At 36.8% G+C, this 16910-nt stretch overlaps 1 protein-coding gene and 1 pseudogene across 2 annotated transcripts in view; one reads left to right on the forward strand and one right to left on the reverse strand.

Moving 5' to 3' along the window:
• Window positions 1-16910, reverse strand: part of TCEA1 (transcription elongation factor A1) — a 49491-nt gene that overhangs the window by 11925 nt on the left and 20656 nt on the right. The window contains exons 3-8 of one of the 2 annotated variants that reach the window (XM_045186081.3): window positions 11426-11531; window positions 8628-8715; window positions 5066-5208; window positions 3921-3977; window positions 2601-2755; window positions 238-384 (exon numbers count right to left, since the gene is read on the reverse strand). In XM_045186081.3, coding sequence (XP_045042016.1) covers window positions 238-384; window positions 2601-2755; window positions 3921-3977; window positions 5066-5208; window positions 8628-8715; window positions 11426-11531 — 696 coding nt within the window. Of the gene's footprint in view, window positions 1-237; window positions 385-2600; window positions 2756-3920; window positions 3978-5065; window positions 5212-8627; window positions 8716-11425; window positions 11532-16910 lie in introns of both variants that reach the window. The other variant, XM_024578259.3, reaches the window with a different exon arrangement.
• LOC112320759 (ubiquitin-associated domain-containing protein 2-like) lies at window positions 14448-16180 on the forward strand (annotated as a pseudogene).

Raw genomic sequence — 16910 nt, forward strand, 5'->3', positions numbered from 1 at the left:
ATACATTTATAAATTTTACTTAATTAACAGAGCTTTCACAATAACAATGTCCATGAAAGTATAAACATAACTTATTTACAATTTATTGGAATCTTGTTAGTATTAAGAAAGCATTCTTACACTTAAGAGATCACATTTCCTCTTGAAAAATATCAAAATAAACTGGTAATTACTATTTTTGAAACAAAATCACAACATTGTTAATATGAAAGTAAGACTCCATAAACAATCACAAACCTGTGTGTAAGTACAATTCTTCTTTTTACATTTGCCACACGTGAATAAGTCAGTCTGGGTTCCACCTGTCTTGGCCATCTGATGCTCTCTGATGGCTTCTTTGGTCAAGTTTTTCCGCATCTCTTTGAGCTCATCACTAGCCATTTCCTATTAGAAGGTGACATAATAATTATAGGTGTCTTCTTTGTATATTTCGAATGCTTTTTATGCTCAATTAGCTTAATAAGAATAAAACTAAAATCAATTTTTAAGGTTTTAAAAGTGAAAAAATATTTTTTCTCAAAGGACTCTAGAGTTCGCTTCCTCCTAAGATTTCTTCAAATACTTATAATTTTGTAAGTGCAAATTGCATTGATTACTGCTTAAAGGCTTATAAACAATGTAATCCTATAGCAATGAGCATCTCTAGTGTCTATATGGGGATGTACCACTGCCTGCTCAAAAAAGGAAACAAGGACCTTTGGAGAAATGTCCGGTTCCAGTTTTGAGTCAAGAACTACACAGGATAAGCCAGGATCATTTTCTTGTGCTAGAAAGCAAAGAAGCTACCAAAGACTTTCAAGTCAAATGGACAGAGGAGCTGAAATAAAGTTGTTCCCATTGGCCAAAGATCATTTCTTCAGCCACCAAAATAAATTACTGTAAAGAACCAATCAAGTATGATACTTAGAAAAAAAGAGCATACAGACACATGCAAAACAGCAACAAAAGCCCCCAGTGGCAGTTACTAGGCACCAACTCCTCATTCTAATAACTGTTAACTAAAGTGAAAAAATTACACATTCATCCTGGCTTTCCTAACCAAACCGACAGAGTAATGCCCAAGTTTATAAGGGAAAGAGCTTCTTTATCAGAGAAATTGAGCTAATAAATGTGAAAAGAATGACGTAATTTTAGAAATCACTATTTTGCAGTTCCTAATAAAACAACCAATTCAGGGAAGGATCATCAATGGATGAACAACACATTAGATGAAAGGGCAAAAAAGAACTTCACAGTGAGGGAGACAGACTATAAGTACACACACAATCTCACTGGTGAATCTCAGAATGCTAAGAGCACAGAGGGACATTATGTGTCTCCTGATGTTATAAATTATGAAGTAAAAAACACCACTTATGAAATGTTTATGCAGGAAAAAAAGTTTGAAAAAAAGTTCAACTTGTATATAGTCGAACCTATAGAACTAGTTTCTGGTTAAGAGAAAATGGGACAGAAAAGTTAAATAACCTTATGACAAAAAAGAGACAATTCATACTGTGGGATACAGAAGAAATAAACTGGTTTCTTCAACAGGTAGATGCCATGAAGAAAAAAGCAGGGGCACGGGTAGGAGAAGACATTGCTTTAGACACACACACACACACACACACACACACAATCTTAAAAGACTGAACTAAAGGTAATGTGTAGACTTTGGATCCTGACACAAAATAAATGTACAACCAAGAAAAAAGGATATGAAAGAACAATATTAAATATAATCTACTATTTAAATGATACCAAGAAATTATCGATAGCTTTACTGGAAGTGTTGATGACCTTTATTTGAGAAAAATACAGTATTTTTAAAGATACCTCTCAAGTATGTAGAGGTAAAAGAACATAATGTCTAAGATTTGTTTGAAAACAATTCAGGAGAAAAGAAGGAAAAAGAAAAGAGGGATAGATGAAAAGGGTGCAAATTCTTGAAAAATACCTAAAGCCAGAGTGACAGATAATATGGGATTTCAATACTCTATGTCCTCTACTTTCTGAAAGTTTGAAATTACTTTGAGTATTTTAAAAATGAATTAAAAAATTTTTTTTCAAAATAATAATTTTTATTAGCTATATAAAAGAAGAATTCACTCTCTTGGATGCTTAAGAAAATAGTAAGATTGCAGACACACCACAGCTATTTTCTATTACCAGCAATGTCTATAAATAGCCAGCTATGAAATTCATTTTTCCCATCAACCTCTATATAAATTTAAGGGACAGTTAATAAGATGTGAGTAATTTTGCAGGTTTTAACCACAGAAAGAGCTTAGAGATTTCAAAGTCTGTTTGCAATTACAAATTCAACTCTTCAATTCTACCTGAATCCACAATAAGTTAAAACACTTTTGTCTTCAGACAATGATTTAATACAAAAATCATTGTATAGCTGTGGAAGAGGCTAAGTATTGATGCCAAGCAATTCAATCTCCTTAAGTACAGTATTTGTCTAGAGTATTGTATGTACAAATACATCAGGAAAGCTAATAATATAATGATTTATTATATATGCAGTGGTCATATAGTACTTTGTGATTTAAACAGACTTTACACTTCACATCATGGAATCACATCATGGAAACATAACAGTCAGATATACTCACCTCTGCCGTCATTCTAGCGAACAAGTCAGGAGGGATATTCCCACACAGTACATTTTTCCTTAAATTTGGATTCTTTGCATCCTTAAGATTTGATATTCTACTTCGTACTCTATTTTTGTATTTCATGTCTGTATTCCTTATTTCTTGATATATAGGTATATACCACTAAGGAAAAAAAGGTTAAATTACAAAGGTAAGATTACTTTTTTCCCTATTCTGCCAAAATAAGAATTCCTGAAATTTTTAAGAAGTTCACAAAACCTGTTCCAAATTTAGATTAACAAGACTCTGATTCTACCATATTCCTTGATCTGTAACTGGCAAATAATAGCGATTATACTTTTAGGCTATGAATGAGCAATGCTTTCTTCTTAATGTTTAATTCCAGGAGCACACAAATTAAAAGGGTTTCAAAAAGAAACTCAGGTACTCTATCTTAGAAAACTTTTGAAAAAGAGCTTGAACTTCTACAAGCTTTAACTTGCTCAAATCTAAATTCCACCAAGGATCCTAAATGTCTCAAGTACTACACAGTTCTCTTGGACCAAATGAGAAGAGATCAACATGGTGGCCCTGAAGGTTCATTCTCAAAAGAACAGTCCAGAACAGAGGCTGCGCCCTTGAGGAGTTCCCTTTCTAACAAGGCTATTTCCTCAACCAGGATAGTCCTACCATCGCACTATCACCTAGATGTTCCCAGCTCCCTATACCTGCATGTTCAGCCTCTCTCCTAGAGACCCTCACCTTGTACCCTCCCAGAGGATTGTGTATGGTTTGCTGAGTTCCGCCCAACTATGAAACCCTATTTCACACATACTAGTGTGTGTTTTCTCTGCCTTTTGGCACCACTTCAATTGAGATGCTACATTTTCATTTGTATAACAGAAAAATAAGCCCTGGCTGGTGTGGCTCAGTGGACTGAATGCTGGCCTGTGAACCAAAGGGTCGCTGGTTCAATTCCCAGTCAGGGCACATGCGTGGTTTGCAGGCGAGGTCCCCAGTAGGGGGTGTGCAAGAGGCAATCACACATTGATGTTTCCCTCTTTCTCCCTCCCATCCTCTCTCTAAAAATAAATACAATCTTAAAAAGAAAAAGAAAAATGCTATCAACACTATATGTTTTACTTTTGAATGACAGGAAAACAAAAAGAATGAAAATGACACAGATGGCCCTCTCTTTTCCCATCAAAACAACACAATTAAGACGGAATCTGAAGAATACAAATAAAATAAAAATTAAAAAATCTATACTGGAAGAAAAATTTATAGTTAATCTAGCAGACTGCTTGAAACAATTATGCATATAGACACAAAGGATATCTTCCTCAATTTGAGATCCTAATTCTTCCTCGTCAGCTCCAATGGCGATGTAATCATCTAAACACAGACACAAAAAATTATCAAGAATAAGTAACTGGAACATATTTTTAAAAATTCAATATGTATTTCTTTAACCTAATTTGCCTTCTTTAAATAATACTTTTAGTTTACTTGCATTAGAATCTGGTGTCTTTACTACCCACTAGACTCCTCTTCTGGATTCACCTAATATCCACATTGCTTCCTTATCCCTCAGGAACAGGAAAGTAAGTGATCTAGAAGGTAATTCCTCATTTCACAACTCCATACAGTCTGGTTGGCTCCACAGAAAGTAGAAAGTTAGAGAAAGAACTGTCTTATCTCCTGTGAGTCAGGCTTTAATGAAAAGAAACCATTCATTTCATCTGCCAAGCATATATAGAGACATACTCAGATGATTCCTTATGCAAATATTCAAAAGAACAGGAGGAAATAAAAAGAAACTAGGAAGAAAAGAGAAAAAAAATATAAAAGATAGGGACTCAAAGTAGAAAGGGCAGAGTAAGGAGAAAAGTAGGGTATATGAACTATGGTTCTGTGTAATAGAAAAGAAAAAACTTAATTTCTTTAAGATGATGAATAAATATTCTTGTATATGATACTTTAAAGCCAAATTTTTACAAAATACAAACGAATACCTTCAAAGTAAATTAGAGCTTCCATATATAAATCAAGATCTCATTCCCATTTTTTAAAAAGTTGAAAATGAAATTATGAATACAAAACTTACACACTATATTTATAGTAACATTTAACAAATGGACCCCAAAACAGTATTGTTAACTGTCTATGGGCGGGTAATTAGTTTGCAGACTAAATGTGGGGAGAAAATTTTGTGAAAAAAAGTTTAAGTTACTACAAATCAGGAAACATCCATTTACGAGAAGGAATCAATTTCTTGGAATTACAAAGTTGTAACAGGCCCCAGTATGCCTACATCCCTCTGCCTTCAGTAACCCCTAGTAACACCTACCCCCTGAGCTAAGCAGTGCTAGTCAGCTATCAACGGGCTGCTCCTGGAAAAAGAGAAATATGGAGGTGCACATGGCATTGGTGGTGGTAATGATCAAAGGACTAAGCACTGAAAGGATGTACATCACACTTACCTCCTGTTCGAAGAGCTGCAGCAAGCATCTCCCTACACTTTAACCGTACAGAATCAGAAGTGCTCGGTGCCCGAGGAAAACACGACACGTAAGTATCTCGAACATTTGTCTCATCCTTCCTGCTGCTTACATTTCCACTGGAGCTACTAAAATACACACATACACAAACACCAAAAAGAAATAGGGAAAATTCAAAGTAACACCATTACTATCACTCTCTAAACACTAAATATTTTGGTCTAAATAAGTGAAATAGTGACTCTTACATTAAAAACAAATGCATATGTATAGATTAAAAAGAAATTAAAATTTTAGTAAAGGAAGTCTCTCCTGTTTTTTTTAGTTAACTAAAAACTTGACCTTGATTCTTCTTTTAAAAATTAAACAATACTTGTAATAGGAAAAATACACATTATATATAGATTGATACAATAAATGAAAAACAAAGATCCTGGTTATGAGGAAAGGGTTGAACACATGGCACCAAGAGAATATGACAGTTCTTCACCCCAAAAAAAGGGGGTGGGGATGTTTGAGAAATCCTATTCCTATTAGAGAACCAGTGAGTTTTTATTAAGAAGTACAAATTGGTAGTTACAGAATAGCCATGGGGATGTAAAGTACTGTATAGGAAATGGAGTAGCCAAACAACTTACACCCAAGACCCGTGGACATGAACATGGTGTGGGGATGGCCTGAGGGAGTGGGGGATGCTGGGTGGAGGGGGGCAAAGGGGGAAAAATTGGGACAACTGTAATAGAATAATCAATAAGCTATAATTTTAAAAAAGAAAAGATATCCTTCAGGATAAAAACTATGTGTAGTGAGAAATGAGCCATGAGAATATAAAAATATCTCTTAATTTCTCCCCAGATTCATCAACTTAATCAGGAGAGTTCAGGAGAGTTTAATAGTTTTCCAGTCAACCTAATCATTTCAACTGCTTCTGATTAACTTCTTTACTAGATTCTAAACAAAATACTTTTCTGACTGATTTCATTAACTTTTATCACATTACAGATTTTACCATATATCTTTCCCAAGACTGACTCACTCACCTTCTGTAGACCTAACTCACTGCACTGTGGCAAGTAGATACCTCCTTTGCCTTCTCTCCAAAACATAATCCATTGTCAAATTTCACAATGAGATCACCATGCGCAAAAGGGCCATTTTGTATACCTTCTAAGTTCAGTTGTTTCCTTTGTGAATCCTCAGATTTCCCCCCTATTCCCAAAGTATTGTCTGCACACGGGTCTGTATTATGATAACTTTTTATATATTCTTCCCTGCCAGACTGGGCTTCTCAAGAGCGAAGACTAGGACTTACTTCTCTCTGTATTACTGTACATAGCATACCATCTGTCAGTGACAAATCAATGAACAAACCAATGTTTAAAAATCCCACTTCTTAAATGCTGTCATTATATGCTTTTGCCTCTCTGTACCTGTAGCCAAATGCTTAGCTCACCCATTGGCAACTACACACGTAGATGAGCCTTTCTCTCTAACTTCACTATTGCTGGTCCACTTTTTACATTCTGGAGACTCCTTTCTAAGCTTTTTAACTACGTTACTTTTCCCTTGAATTCTTATACCCAAAGTGTAAAACCTTTTCAGGTTCAAGTCACTTAGGTAAAACTTTGTATCTTCCTTTATATGATACCTCAGACTTGTTTCTCCAATCTTAAAATTTTCTTGAGAGAATGTGTATGTGTGCAATACCAACCACTTTATCGGACTTCATACACAGTAAACCTTACACTTTTGTAGATAGGTTCTATCCCTAAACTTCAACTACATAAAACTGAGAAAAAAATATACTAAGAACCTACTCTCCCTTCAATATCTATTTAATACATTGCCTATACACTTCATTTTATATTTAAGGCATTAAAGCAGTGGCTATGAATGTCATCAAATTAGACAAGTGGAAGCATGTGTTAAAAAATTAATAAATTATTATGGCCTATACATTTCAAAAATATGTCATAGAAAGCAATGACACACTGAGAATTACTCCAGCTAAACTAAACTAAAGAGATAATGATAACTAAATGCAAAGTGTGAACATGAATATTTTGGGAAAAAATTTTTCCCTTGAAATATAAGACATTGAAACAATTGCTGAAATATGAATAAGGTCTGTGAATTAGAAAAAGGTTAATTTATGGATACTGATAGCCTTATTGTGGTTATATGTAAGAAAATGTTCTTGATCTTAGAAAATACATATTGATGCAGTTAGCAAATGGTTTATTTGATTTAAAACAACACTAATTCATTTGTGTGTGTGTGTGTGTGTGTGTATGTGTGATGTACATCTAAATATTGGGGCAATTGGGAGTTCTCTGTACTACTCTTACAATTTTCTGAAAGCCTAAAATTATAACATTTAGAAAAACTGAACAAATTTTATTAACAACTGGTGTTTAACCCTATCTTTAGCTTACCTCTTTTATCATTAAGTTTAGTTAGTACTAATATGTAAAATAACAGTATATGAGATTGTTTTTGTTACTAAAAAAACAAAGAGTACATTATCAATTTGTAAAAAATGAATGAAGTTAAAAAGGTAGCCTAAAACTTGAGTGCATCAAAATTACTTGAAGGGTTTATTAAAAATATATTTCTAGGCCCCACTACCAGAATTCCTAATTCAGTAATTCTAGGTTAGAGCCCAAGAATTTGCTTTGTTAACAAGCTGCCAGGTTCCCTGCTCTTCCAGGACTACACTTTGAAAACTATTGCCCAAAATCATTCAAGTGTTGAACTACAAGCTTCACAAGAACAGAGGAATTGTTTTTTCACTTTTTAAAGATTTTATTCATTTATTTTTAGAAAGAGGGGAAAGGAGGGAGAAAGAGAGGGAGAAAAACATCAATGTGTGGTTGCCTTTCGCATGGCCCCAACTGGGGACCTGGCCTGCAACCTAGGCATGTGCCCTGACTGGGAATCAAACCAGCAACCCTATGGTTCACAGGCTGGCACTCAATCCACTGAGCCACACCAGTCAGGGCGTGGAACTGTATTTAATCTACTAGGCATATTACCTTGTATGTCAATGTGTTAGATACTACACAGTTCATTATGAGTGACTGGGAAGAATAAATGCAGTAAGATCTGAGAAACAATTTGAACTCTTCATTAATGAACTCATATTTTCAGTTCCTATGACAAATAGCTAACTTGGGGAGAGAAATAAAAACATAAAAAGGAAAATAGACCCAGGGCCATACATATATATATATATATGTAACAGAAGTGTGATAAATAGAGGATGAAGCCATTTGAATTCCTACTCAGTACTTTCACTGTCAATTCCAGTAGTGCTATCCCAGTGATTGCATTCAATTAAACTTGTTGGGTACAACATAAATAATTTCTTCTAATTATGTAATATCTTCACATTCTCTTAAATTTTGAGGAAATTTTTTAAGAAACTTTAGAATACTTGGCTAAATTGTTTGATTAGGAAACAGATATGGGATCATAAGACCAAGGAGGAGGTAATGGTCAACTATGACTTCCGACATAAATGAATTCCCATAGAGCAAAATACCTTTCTTCTCTTGCTTCAGGGCTATTCTGTGATGTAATTGCAGTATCTTTTTTCTTTTCTTCCGTATCTTTATCAGTTGATGGTCCATCTAAAAATTTATGAAATCCCTAAGTTGTTAGCATTTGTTAAAAAAGTGAACTACTGCATGTTATCAGGCTATTTACAAAACAAAAATAACTAAAATCCTAAGTTTTCAACAAGTAAAATTTATGTAAGCTGTTCTATTAGCATATATACTTGGGTATTTTGCACAATGAATGCCCAGTCAGCAATGCCAAATAAACTCCTTCATTTGGTGCAGACCACACATTTGCAATATTTTTAAATACTTGAAATGTGCACAAATGTTATAAGAAAAGTACAAAGAACTTTATTCCCCAATTGCTAGTTTTGGCACACTTGCTTCCTCATTCATTCATTCATTCCCCCTTACATCTACACATGTGTGTGTTGTATGTCCACACACACACCCCGGTGTGCACACACATTTCTTTTGAACCATTTGAAAATTAGTAGATGTCATGCTCCTTTATCCACAAATAGTTCACTGTGTATTCCCTAACAATAAATTCATTTATATAACCAAAGTAAATAATAAGTAAATTTAAAAATGATACAATATTGTTTACCTACCTACAGACCTTATACAAATTCTGCCACTTATCCCAATAATGATCTTTAGAGCCATGTTTCTTTTTGGTGCAGAATCCAATGCAGGATCACATATTACATTTAGTTATCTTAAGACTAGACAATTAAATTTCATAGGCTTTATGATTTTTAGTCCCTAGTTATCAAATTCTTGTAATAGATTTTTTTCTTATTACGATTCTTGCCTTGAAATTTTAAAAGGTTCTCTTTTTCTATTTTCTCTTCCATACAAGGCCAATAACTGATGAAAGGAATGGCTAATTCCAGGACTGGGGCAGGGAAGACAGATGAACCCAGTATATTTTGTGGTATCAGATCATGAGAGTAAAAAAAAAAAAACTGAAGGGGGCTCATCAAAGAAACAAAGGAGCCAGTTTGGTCAAATCAGGGACAATGTAAATATCAAAATAAGTATGAATAACGAATTATAATTCATTGTATAGAACAGAAATGTATGTGTCCACATTAATAATAAATAACTGGGAGGTAAAAGGTTCTTTCTTATAGCAGAATGATGATTTATAAATATTAAAGAGTGGAAGAGTTAGAAAATCACTCTTTTCTATCTGTCACTATAAAAAGTGGTTTGGGAAAGAATTAGTGGATACTAACTGGGGAGAAGGTTAGGGAAGTCTGATGAGGAACAAGATAGTTTCAGGATCTTAGTTATCTCCTACAGAATACCTATTAGATATAAGAGGAAAAATAATAAACAATATAGGGAACTGATCCATGTGGGAATGGCGAAATGTAGCCCAGCCCCTGATTCGGAAAGCTGGTGGCCATGAGGTGGCACACAGGAGCCAGGCCCACATATCGGTTTTCCCGTGGGGAACCAGGCCTGCATTGTACCTAGGCTGCTTTGAGGCTTGCTTTTTGCTAAAACTCCCTCACCCTGAATTGAGGCAGCAAATGTTTACTGTGTATCTTTAAAGTAACTTCCTAAAGTCTGTGCTAAACCTCCCAAGAATGGAGTGTAACCAGTTCAACCACTTTTCTCCTTGCACTTGCAAAATCCTTTTCTTTGTAGTAATTAGCAACATTTTCTCCTTTATTATCTGTAAAAGGTAATCACCTAAACCGAACCTGTGCATAGTAAATGAGGATCATCCTTGATGTAATGTGCCCAGAAAAGCAGTAACAGCCTGTCCAGGCAAGGGTCGAGGCGCTCTCTCACTCAGAGTGGCCATGCTGTCCCTTTTTCTCCACAGGACTTCTGCAGTCCCTGTGAATTTGTCCATTGCATCCACAACACATGGACCCCGCTGGCTGAAGTCCACATCAAAACAATACAGTGTGCACCTTGATTGGCTTATCAAAATTAACATCAACAATGCCTCTGGATCCGAAACCCTGAATAGGATATAACACACTTAGGTACTATTCCAGCTATGGATGTACAACTTGATCTAATCATGTGAAAATAGCAGATAAGCTCCAAATAAGGAACATGCATTAAAAACAAAGGGTGTAGGGTGCTTGTATTCTTCATCATCAATGTCATAACATAAAAGACCTAAAAAGGCTTAAGAACTATTCCAGATTAGAAAACTAGATATGTGATTCTAGACTTGATCTTGTTCTGGAAAAGCAACAGAAAGCTATAAAGGACATTACTGGGACAACTGACAAAAAAATGGAACATGCCCTGTAGATTAAAGTGCTGTACCCATGTTAAATTTCCTGAATTTCCAGTGTTACAATTACATAAGAAAAGAAACTTGTTCCAAGGAAACAGACCCCTATGTATTAAAAGGTAAAGTTGCAACATATTCCCCAATGGTTCAAAAAAATAAGTTGTGTGAGAGTATATATGTATAGAGAAAAAAAACAGAATATGACAAAACAAATATGGCAAAAAATTTTTTAAGTATGACAAACTTCCCCTTGAGGGGAAATTTTCTTCTTACTTAAAGAGGCATTCTAGTAATAAGTACTGAAAGACAAGAAAGCTAAATTTGACTAGCTTAAAAAAACAAAACCCTCAAGGACATCAAACTAAACACCCCTCGCCCTTACTATACAGCACTGATTTCAGTATATGTGCAGTCATAAAGTAAATATATACAACAGTCAAGTGTTTGAATAAATCAGGACACTGTGTGTGTGAGTGTGTGGGGGTATGTATATAAAAAGATCAATTATACCTAATAATTTTTTCCAGGATTTGATGAGAGACTTTGCTAAAGATGTAACTTCTTCATCTGTACTCTGCTTGCGAAGAGCGTTCACTGACATTCCAATTCTTGTGGACTGAAAGGCGAAGACAAAAAATTTGTACAAGCAATTTTATTTCAGACAATTTAGTGTTTCATCATCTTCTTTCTCAGATTCCTGTTTTCATTTTAGAGTAGGAAAAACCTTCAAATATAACAGAACACTAGACTTAAGATACATACATCTTCAGGTCAAATACTGGATTCGAGGTTCTTACCACAGAGCTCTGAAAGCATACATTCGCTACTATAATAAGGCCAGTTAACTAGTAAATAAAAGTGTCTTTCCCTAAGAAAGAAGAATAAAATATAAAATGTTTGTATTTACATATAACATAGGCTGGAGCAATCATGACTAGTACATTCCCTTATTTCTATACACTCCTCTACATAAATTACTTCCTAAACCACCTGATGCAACTGATTATAATGAGGGTAATGAAATACTAGCATATATAAAGGTTTAAAAAGCATTTTGTTGGCCTAAAACCAGCATTTAATTACAGATATTAAAATGGACTTCACAGAACACAGATAATTTAACATGTGGTAATACTATGTGCCCAGGATCATGCTGGGAGCATCCATACTCACTAATCTTTTTTTTTTTTCATACTCACTAATCTCCCTAACAACCCTTCAACATTAAGATCATTACCCCTATTTTTAAGATGAAGAGCCTGGAAGTACCAGTAACTAACTTGCCCAGCATTATAATATTACTAATTGGCAAAGCTGGGGTTTTCATACAAGTCTGTCCACCCCTCAAAGTCCATGCTTTTCCAGCACATCAACGGTTTTCAAACTGTGCTCAAAGAACACAAATGTTGACAGGCCTATTATGGATGATAAAAATGGTAAAGTATTTAGTAAATTCAGGTTTTTAGTAGACAATCTTTGAAAACATTGTCTATGGAAGAAAAAATAACAAAAAGAATCCTCCATGGTGAAAAAAACGAAAATACCTGCTGTAAACTTAAAGGTAGAGAAATAAATGGGTACTTAAGGCTTCCTTCCAAATTATTCAATCCACTCAATAAAAAGATTAAGAACAGGAGTTTTGTTCAAGAATTCAGAATATGGACTTCCAGCCAAGATGGAGGTGTAGGTAGACACACTGCGCCTCATTGCACAACCAAAAGAAGGACAACAACAAATTTAAAAACAAAAAACAACCAGAACTGGCAGAAAATCGAACTGCATGGAATTCCGACAACCAAGGAGTCAAAGAAGAAACATTCATCTAGACGGGTAGGAGGGGTGGAGACAGGTAGCCAGGCAGGAAGGACTCGTGGCAAGGAAGGACTCGTGGCAAGGCAGCGGCTAGAGGGCCCAGCAGTCCCACATTTGCGTGCAGATAAACCCAGAGGACCAACTAGGGAGCAAGACAGACTGCACAACCCAGGGTTCCAGTGCAGAGAAACAAAGCCTCAAAGCCTTGTGACTAAAAACTCCTGTGGAGATTAAGGCTGTGGGAGAAACTCCCAGTCTCACAGGAGAGTTCGTTGGAGACCCACAGGGTCCTAGAATACACACAAACCCACCCACCTGGAAATCAGCACCAGAAGGGCCCAATTTGATTGTGGGTAGCCAGGGAAGTGACTGAAAACAAGCAGCAAGTGGCACTGTTCCCTCTCAGACCCCTCCCCCACATACAGCGCTAAGACACAGCACCTGGGTTGCCCCACCCTGTTGAACACCTAAAGCTCTGCCCCTTACTAGGTAACAGGTGTGCCAAGACCAAAAAAAAAAAAAAAAAAAAAAAAGGCCCAAATGAAAGAACACTTCGAAGCTCCAGAAAAAATACAACTAATTGTCAAAGAGATAGCCAACCTATCAGATGCACAGTCCAAAACACTGGTTATCAAGATGCTCCAGGAACTCACTGGGTACTTCAACAGCATAAAAAAGACTAAGGCAGCAATGAAGGCTGCATTATGTCAAATAAAGAAAAATCCACAGGGAACCAGTGGATTCCAACAGTGATGGGAAGGAAACCAGGACTCAAATCAACAGTTTGGACCAGAAGGAAGAAACAAACATTCAACCAGAACTGAATGAAAAAAAAATTCAAAAAAATGAGGAGAGGCTTAGGAACCTCCAGGACAACTTTAAACATTCCAACATCCGAATCATACGGGTGCCAGAAGGGGAAGAGAAAGAGCAAGAAACGGAAAACCTATTTCAAAAAATAATGAAGGAGAACTTCCCCAATCTGGCAAAGGAAATAGACTTTCAGGAAGTCCAGGAAGCTCACAGAGTACCACAGAAGTTGGACCTAAGGAGGAACACACCAAGGCACATCATAATTACATTAGCCGAGATTAAAGATATGGAGAGAATCTTAAAAGCAGCAAGAGAAAAGGAGAGTTACCTACAAAGGAGTTCCCATTAGACTATCAGCTGATTTCTCAAAAGAAACCTTGCAGGCAAGAAGGAGCTAGAAAGAAATATTTGAAGTCATGAAAGGCAAGGACCTCCATCCAAGATTCCTCTATCCAGCAAAGCTATCATTTAGAATGGAAGGGCAGATAAAGTGCTTCCCAGATAAGGTCAAGTTAAAGGAGTTCATTATCACCCAGCCCTTATTATGTGAAATGTTAAAGGAACTTATCTAAGAAAAAAAAGATCAAAAATATGAACAGTAAAATGACAACAAACTCAGTTATTAACAACCAAACCTAAAAACAAAACAAAAACAAAAACAAACTAAGCAAACAACTAGAAGAGGAAGAGAATCACAGAAATGGAGATCACATGGAGGACTGTCAGTGGGGGAGGGGGAGGGGGGAAGGTACAGAGAATAAGTAGCATAAATGCTTAGGTAGAAAACAGACGGCAGTACATTAAGAATAATATAAGAAATGTAGAAGCCAAAGAACTTTTATGTATAACCCATGGACATGAACTAAAGGGAGAAGGGATGCAGGTGGGAAGGGGTGTACAGGGTGGAGGGGAATAATGGGGGGGGAAATGGGACTTTAATAGCATAATCGATAAAATATATTTTAAAAAATTCAGAATACGAATTTAGTCAGAGGGTCCCATGTTATTCTATCTCTTGGAAACCCAAACATGTGGCAGTCTCTGGTTCCTTCATCTCTGCTTCCCATCCCTGTAGTTGCCCTGCAGGGGCTCCAGGTCAGGCGATACCATGTTCTTCAGCACCGGCTCCAGTGGGCTTTACAAGGCACCTTTAAGAGTCTTTTACTGGTCCTCAGTGCCCTGTCTCTTTTGCTGGCTCTTCTGCTGCACTGTCAGAGGTTCTTCCTATGTGACCTCCAAGCAGTCAAGGATGAATTCCAGATTTAGAGGCTGATATGTGAAAGAATAATTTGCCTTGATTTGTAAGATACTTTCTGTAGTAGTCTGCTTATTTATGACTTTAGGATATCTGAAAGAAGATAAGGAAGCAGAAAATTTGCATCCTTTTTGCTGGGTTCCTGGGTTTTTCAGCCTTGATCGATTTCATCCTTGTTGAAACTGTGTGGTATTGCTTTGGTATCTCTGCATCCAGGAGTTTGCCTTCTGGATTCCTGGCACCTGTGTTTGCTCTGTTTGTACCATTTTACTGCTCCATACCGAGAGTCCAAGTGGCACATATTCTGGGCCCGTTGTCCATCACAAACAAAACATTGATTTATATATTGGGACAACAGCTTTTCGCCTTTGGTTCCTATATCTGGATTGTAGCCATAGGTGGACTTATTTCCACTATCTGCTACAACAGCAAAATATTACAAGTTCACCAAGTGCTGTACATCCCCAGCTGGATGGCAAAATTCTATTCTTGGACGCTTGAGCCCATCTTCTCATCTGCAGAACCCACCACCAAAGCCAGAATTGGGATGGGGGCCACAGTGGACATCCAGAGACAGTAGAGAATGGAGGTGCTCGATCGGCGCTGATGCTGTCTCAGTTTACACAGGTAAGGCGACAAAGGCAGCAGCAGGGAGGAATGATTAATTGGAATCATCTTTTCCCTCCTTTACTGCAGCGACAAAATGTAAGCTATCGGGATGGTCAGCAGTCTGAATAAGAAGCACCCCCTCCTCTAGAGGTTTCTGAGGAACACGTTGCCCAGCTCATGAACATGGGATTTTCCAGAGGTGATGCTTTGGAAGCCCTGAGCTTCAAATAATGACCTTAATGTAGCTACCAACTTCCTGCTGTAGCACTGACAGTCCCTGGGGACAACATTGGGCTCAGCCAAGCCACTGATCCAGGCGCCTCCTGTCCCTGCCACTGCATCAGGCCAAGAACCCTGCACTCTCTGGCTGATGTTCTGAATGTTCTTTTGGGAAAATAATGGATCCCGCTGTTCCCTCCTTTAATTCCAATAGTTACTGTTAGAGCATCGAAAATAAGGTTCAATACCCCGAAATGTTTGCCATTGAATTAGCATGTGTTTTCTACCTTTTTTGATTAGGTGTTTTCCTTTGTTTGGAGAATCATCACTCACTCCTAATGTGTTTAAAATGCATTAAAGTTGCAGCTATCTGCAAGCAGTGGAATAGCACTCCAGATGGGAAATTACTGCTATTATAATATTTTTATTATAATGCATCATTCTACATTATAGCTGATCATAAATGCTATAGAAGGAGAAAGGGGAATGTTATTCAGGAAGGGCATGTGAGATTATGCCTTATGGATTGCTTTCATTGCTATTTTTTTTCCTCAAATTTGCTTTCAAACCCCAGTGGCTGTTCACTGGCCACACTTTCTGAGTGTGAGCAGGACACATCTGCTGCCTGCCTATTGGCCAGGCCTCAGTGACGCAGGAGAAATGAAAACTCAATCCTACTCCACACTGCTCCAGCCTATCTTTCCAGGGAATTTTTCCCGACTCCTTCGCCCCAGTTCCATTAAAAATTAATGATAATCATTTACCGACTTTGGGTTCTGGAATACTCCATAAAACGTACCTGGAGTTAACTTTGCTTAGATTATCCACAGTTATCCACTCAGGTTAGGGGTGAAAACAGGACAAAGCAATCCTGGGCAGGTTCTCCGGGCCCCAGGGATCTGGGCATAAGGCAGAATGCACTGCAGAGGACACCATCACAGACAGAGGGGGGAAGGCCAGGCGGGCCAGCCTGAAATGATCTAAAGCAGGTGACTCTTAAGATTTAAGGAAATTGTAGGATTGTGTTCTGCGAAATGAGCAGAAATGTATCAAGTTGATGTAAATTTGAACATGTATGATACTTACAATAAAGTTTTTAATGTGTATTAAAAAAAAGAAAAGAAAAAAGAGACCCAAACATGGCAGATAAGATTCCATAATAAAACAATAATGGGGAACTCCAAATACCTAAAGCCCCAAAATGATTTGGGATTAATGTTTTGAGGGCTTTTTTTTTAATCCACAGAAAGTGGTTTATTGCTTTTAGAAATAAGAGGTTCTCATAAC

Source organism: Desmodus rotundus, chromosome 8, assembly GCF_022682495.2.
Source record: "Desmodus rotundus isolate HL8 chromosome 8, HLdesRot8A.1, whole genome shotgun sequence".
NCBI classification, from domain to species: Eukaryota; Metazoa; Chordata; class Mammalia; order Chiroptera; family Phyllostomidae; genus Desmodus; species Desmodus rotundus.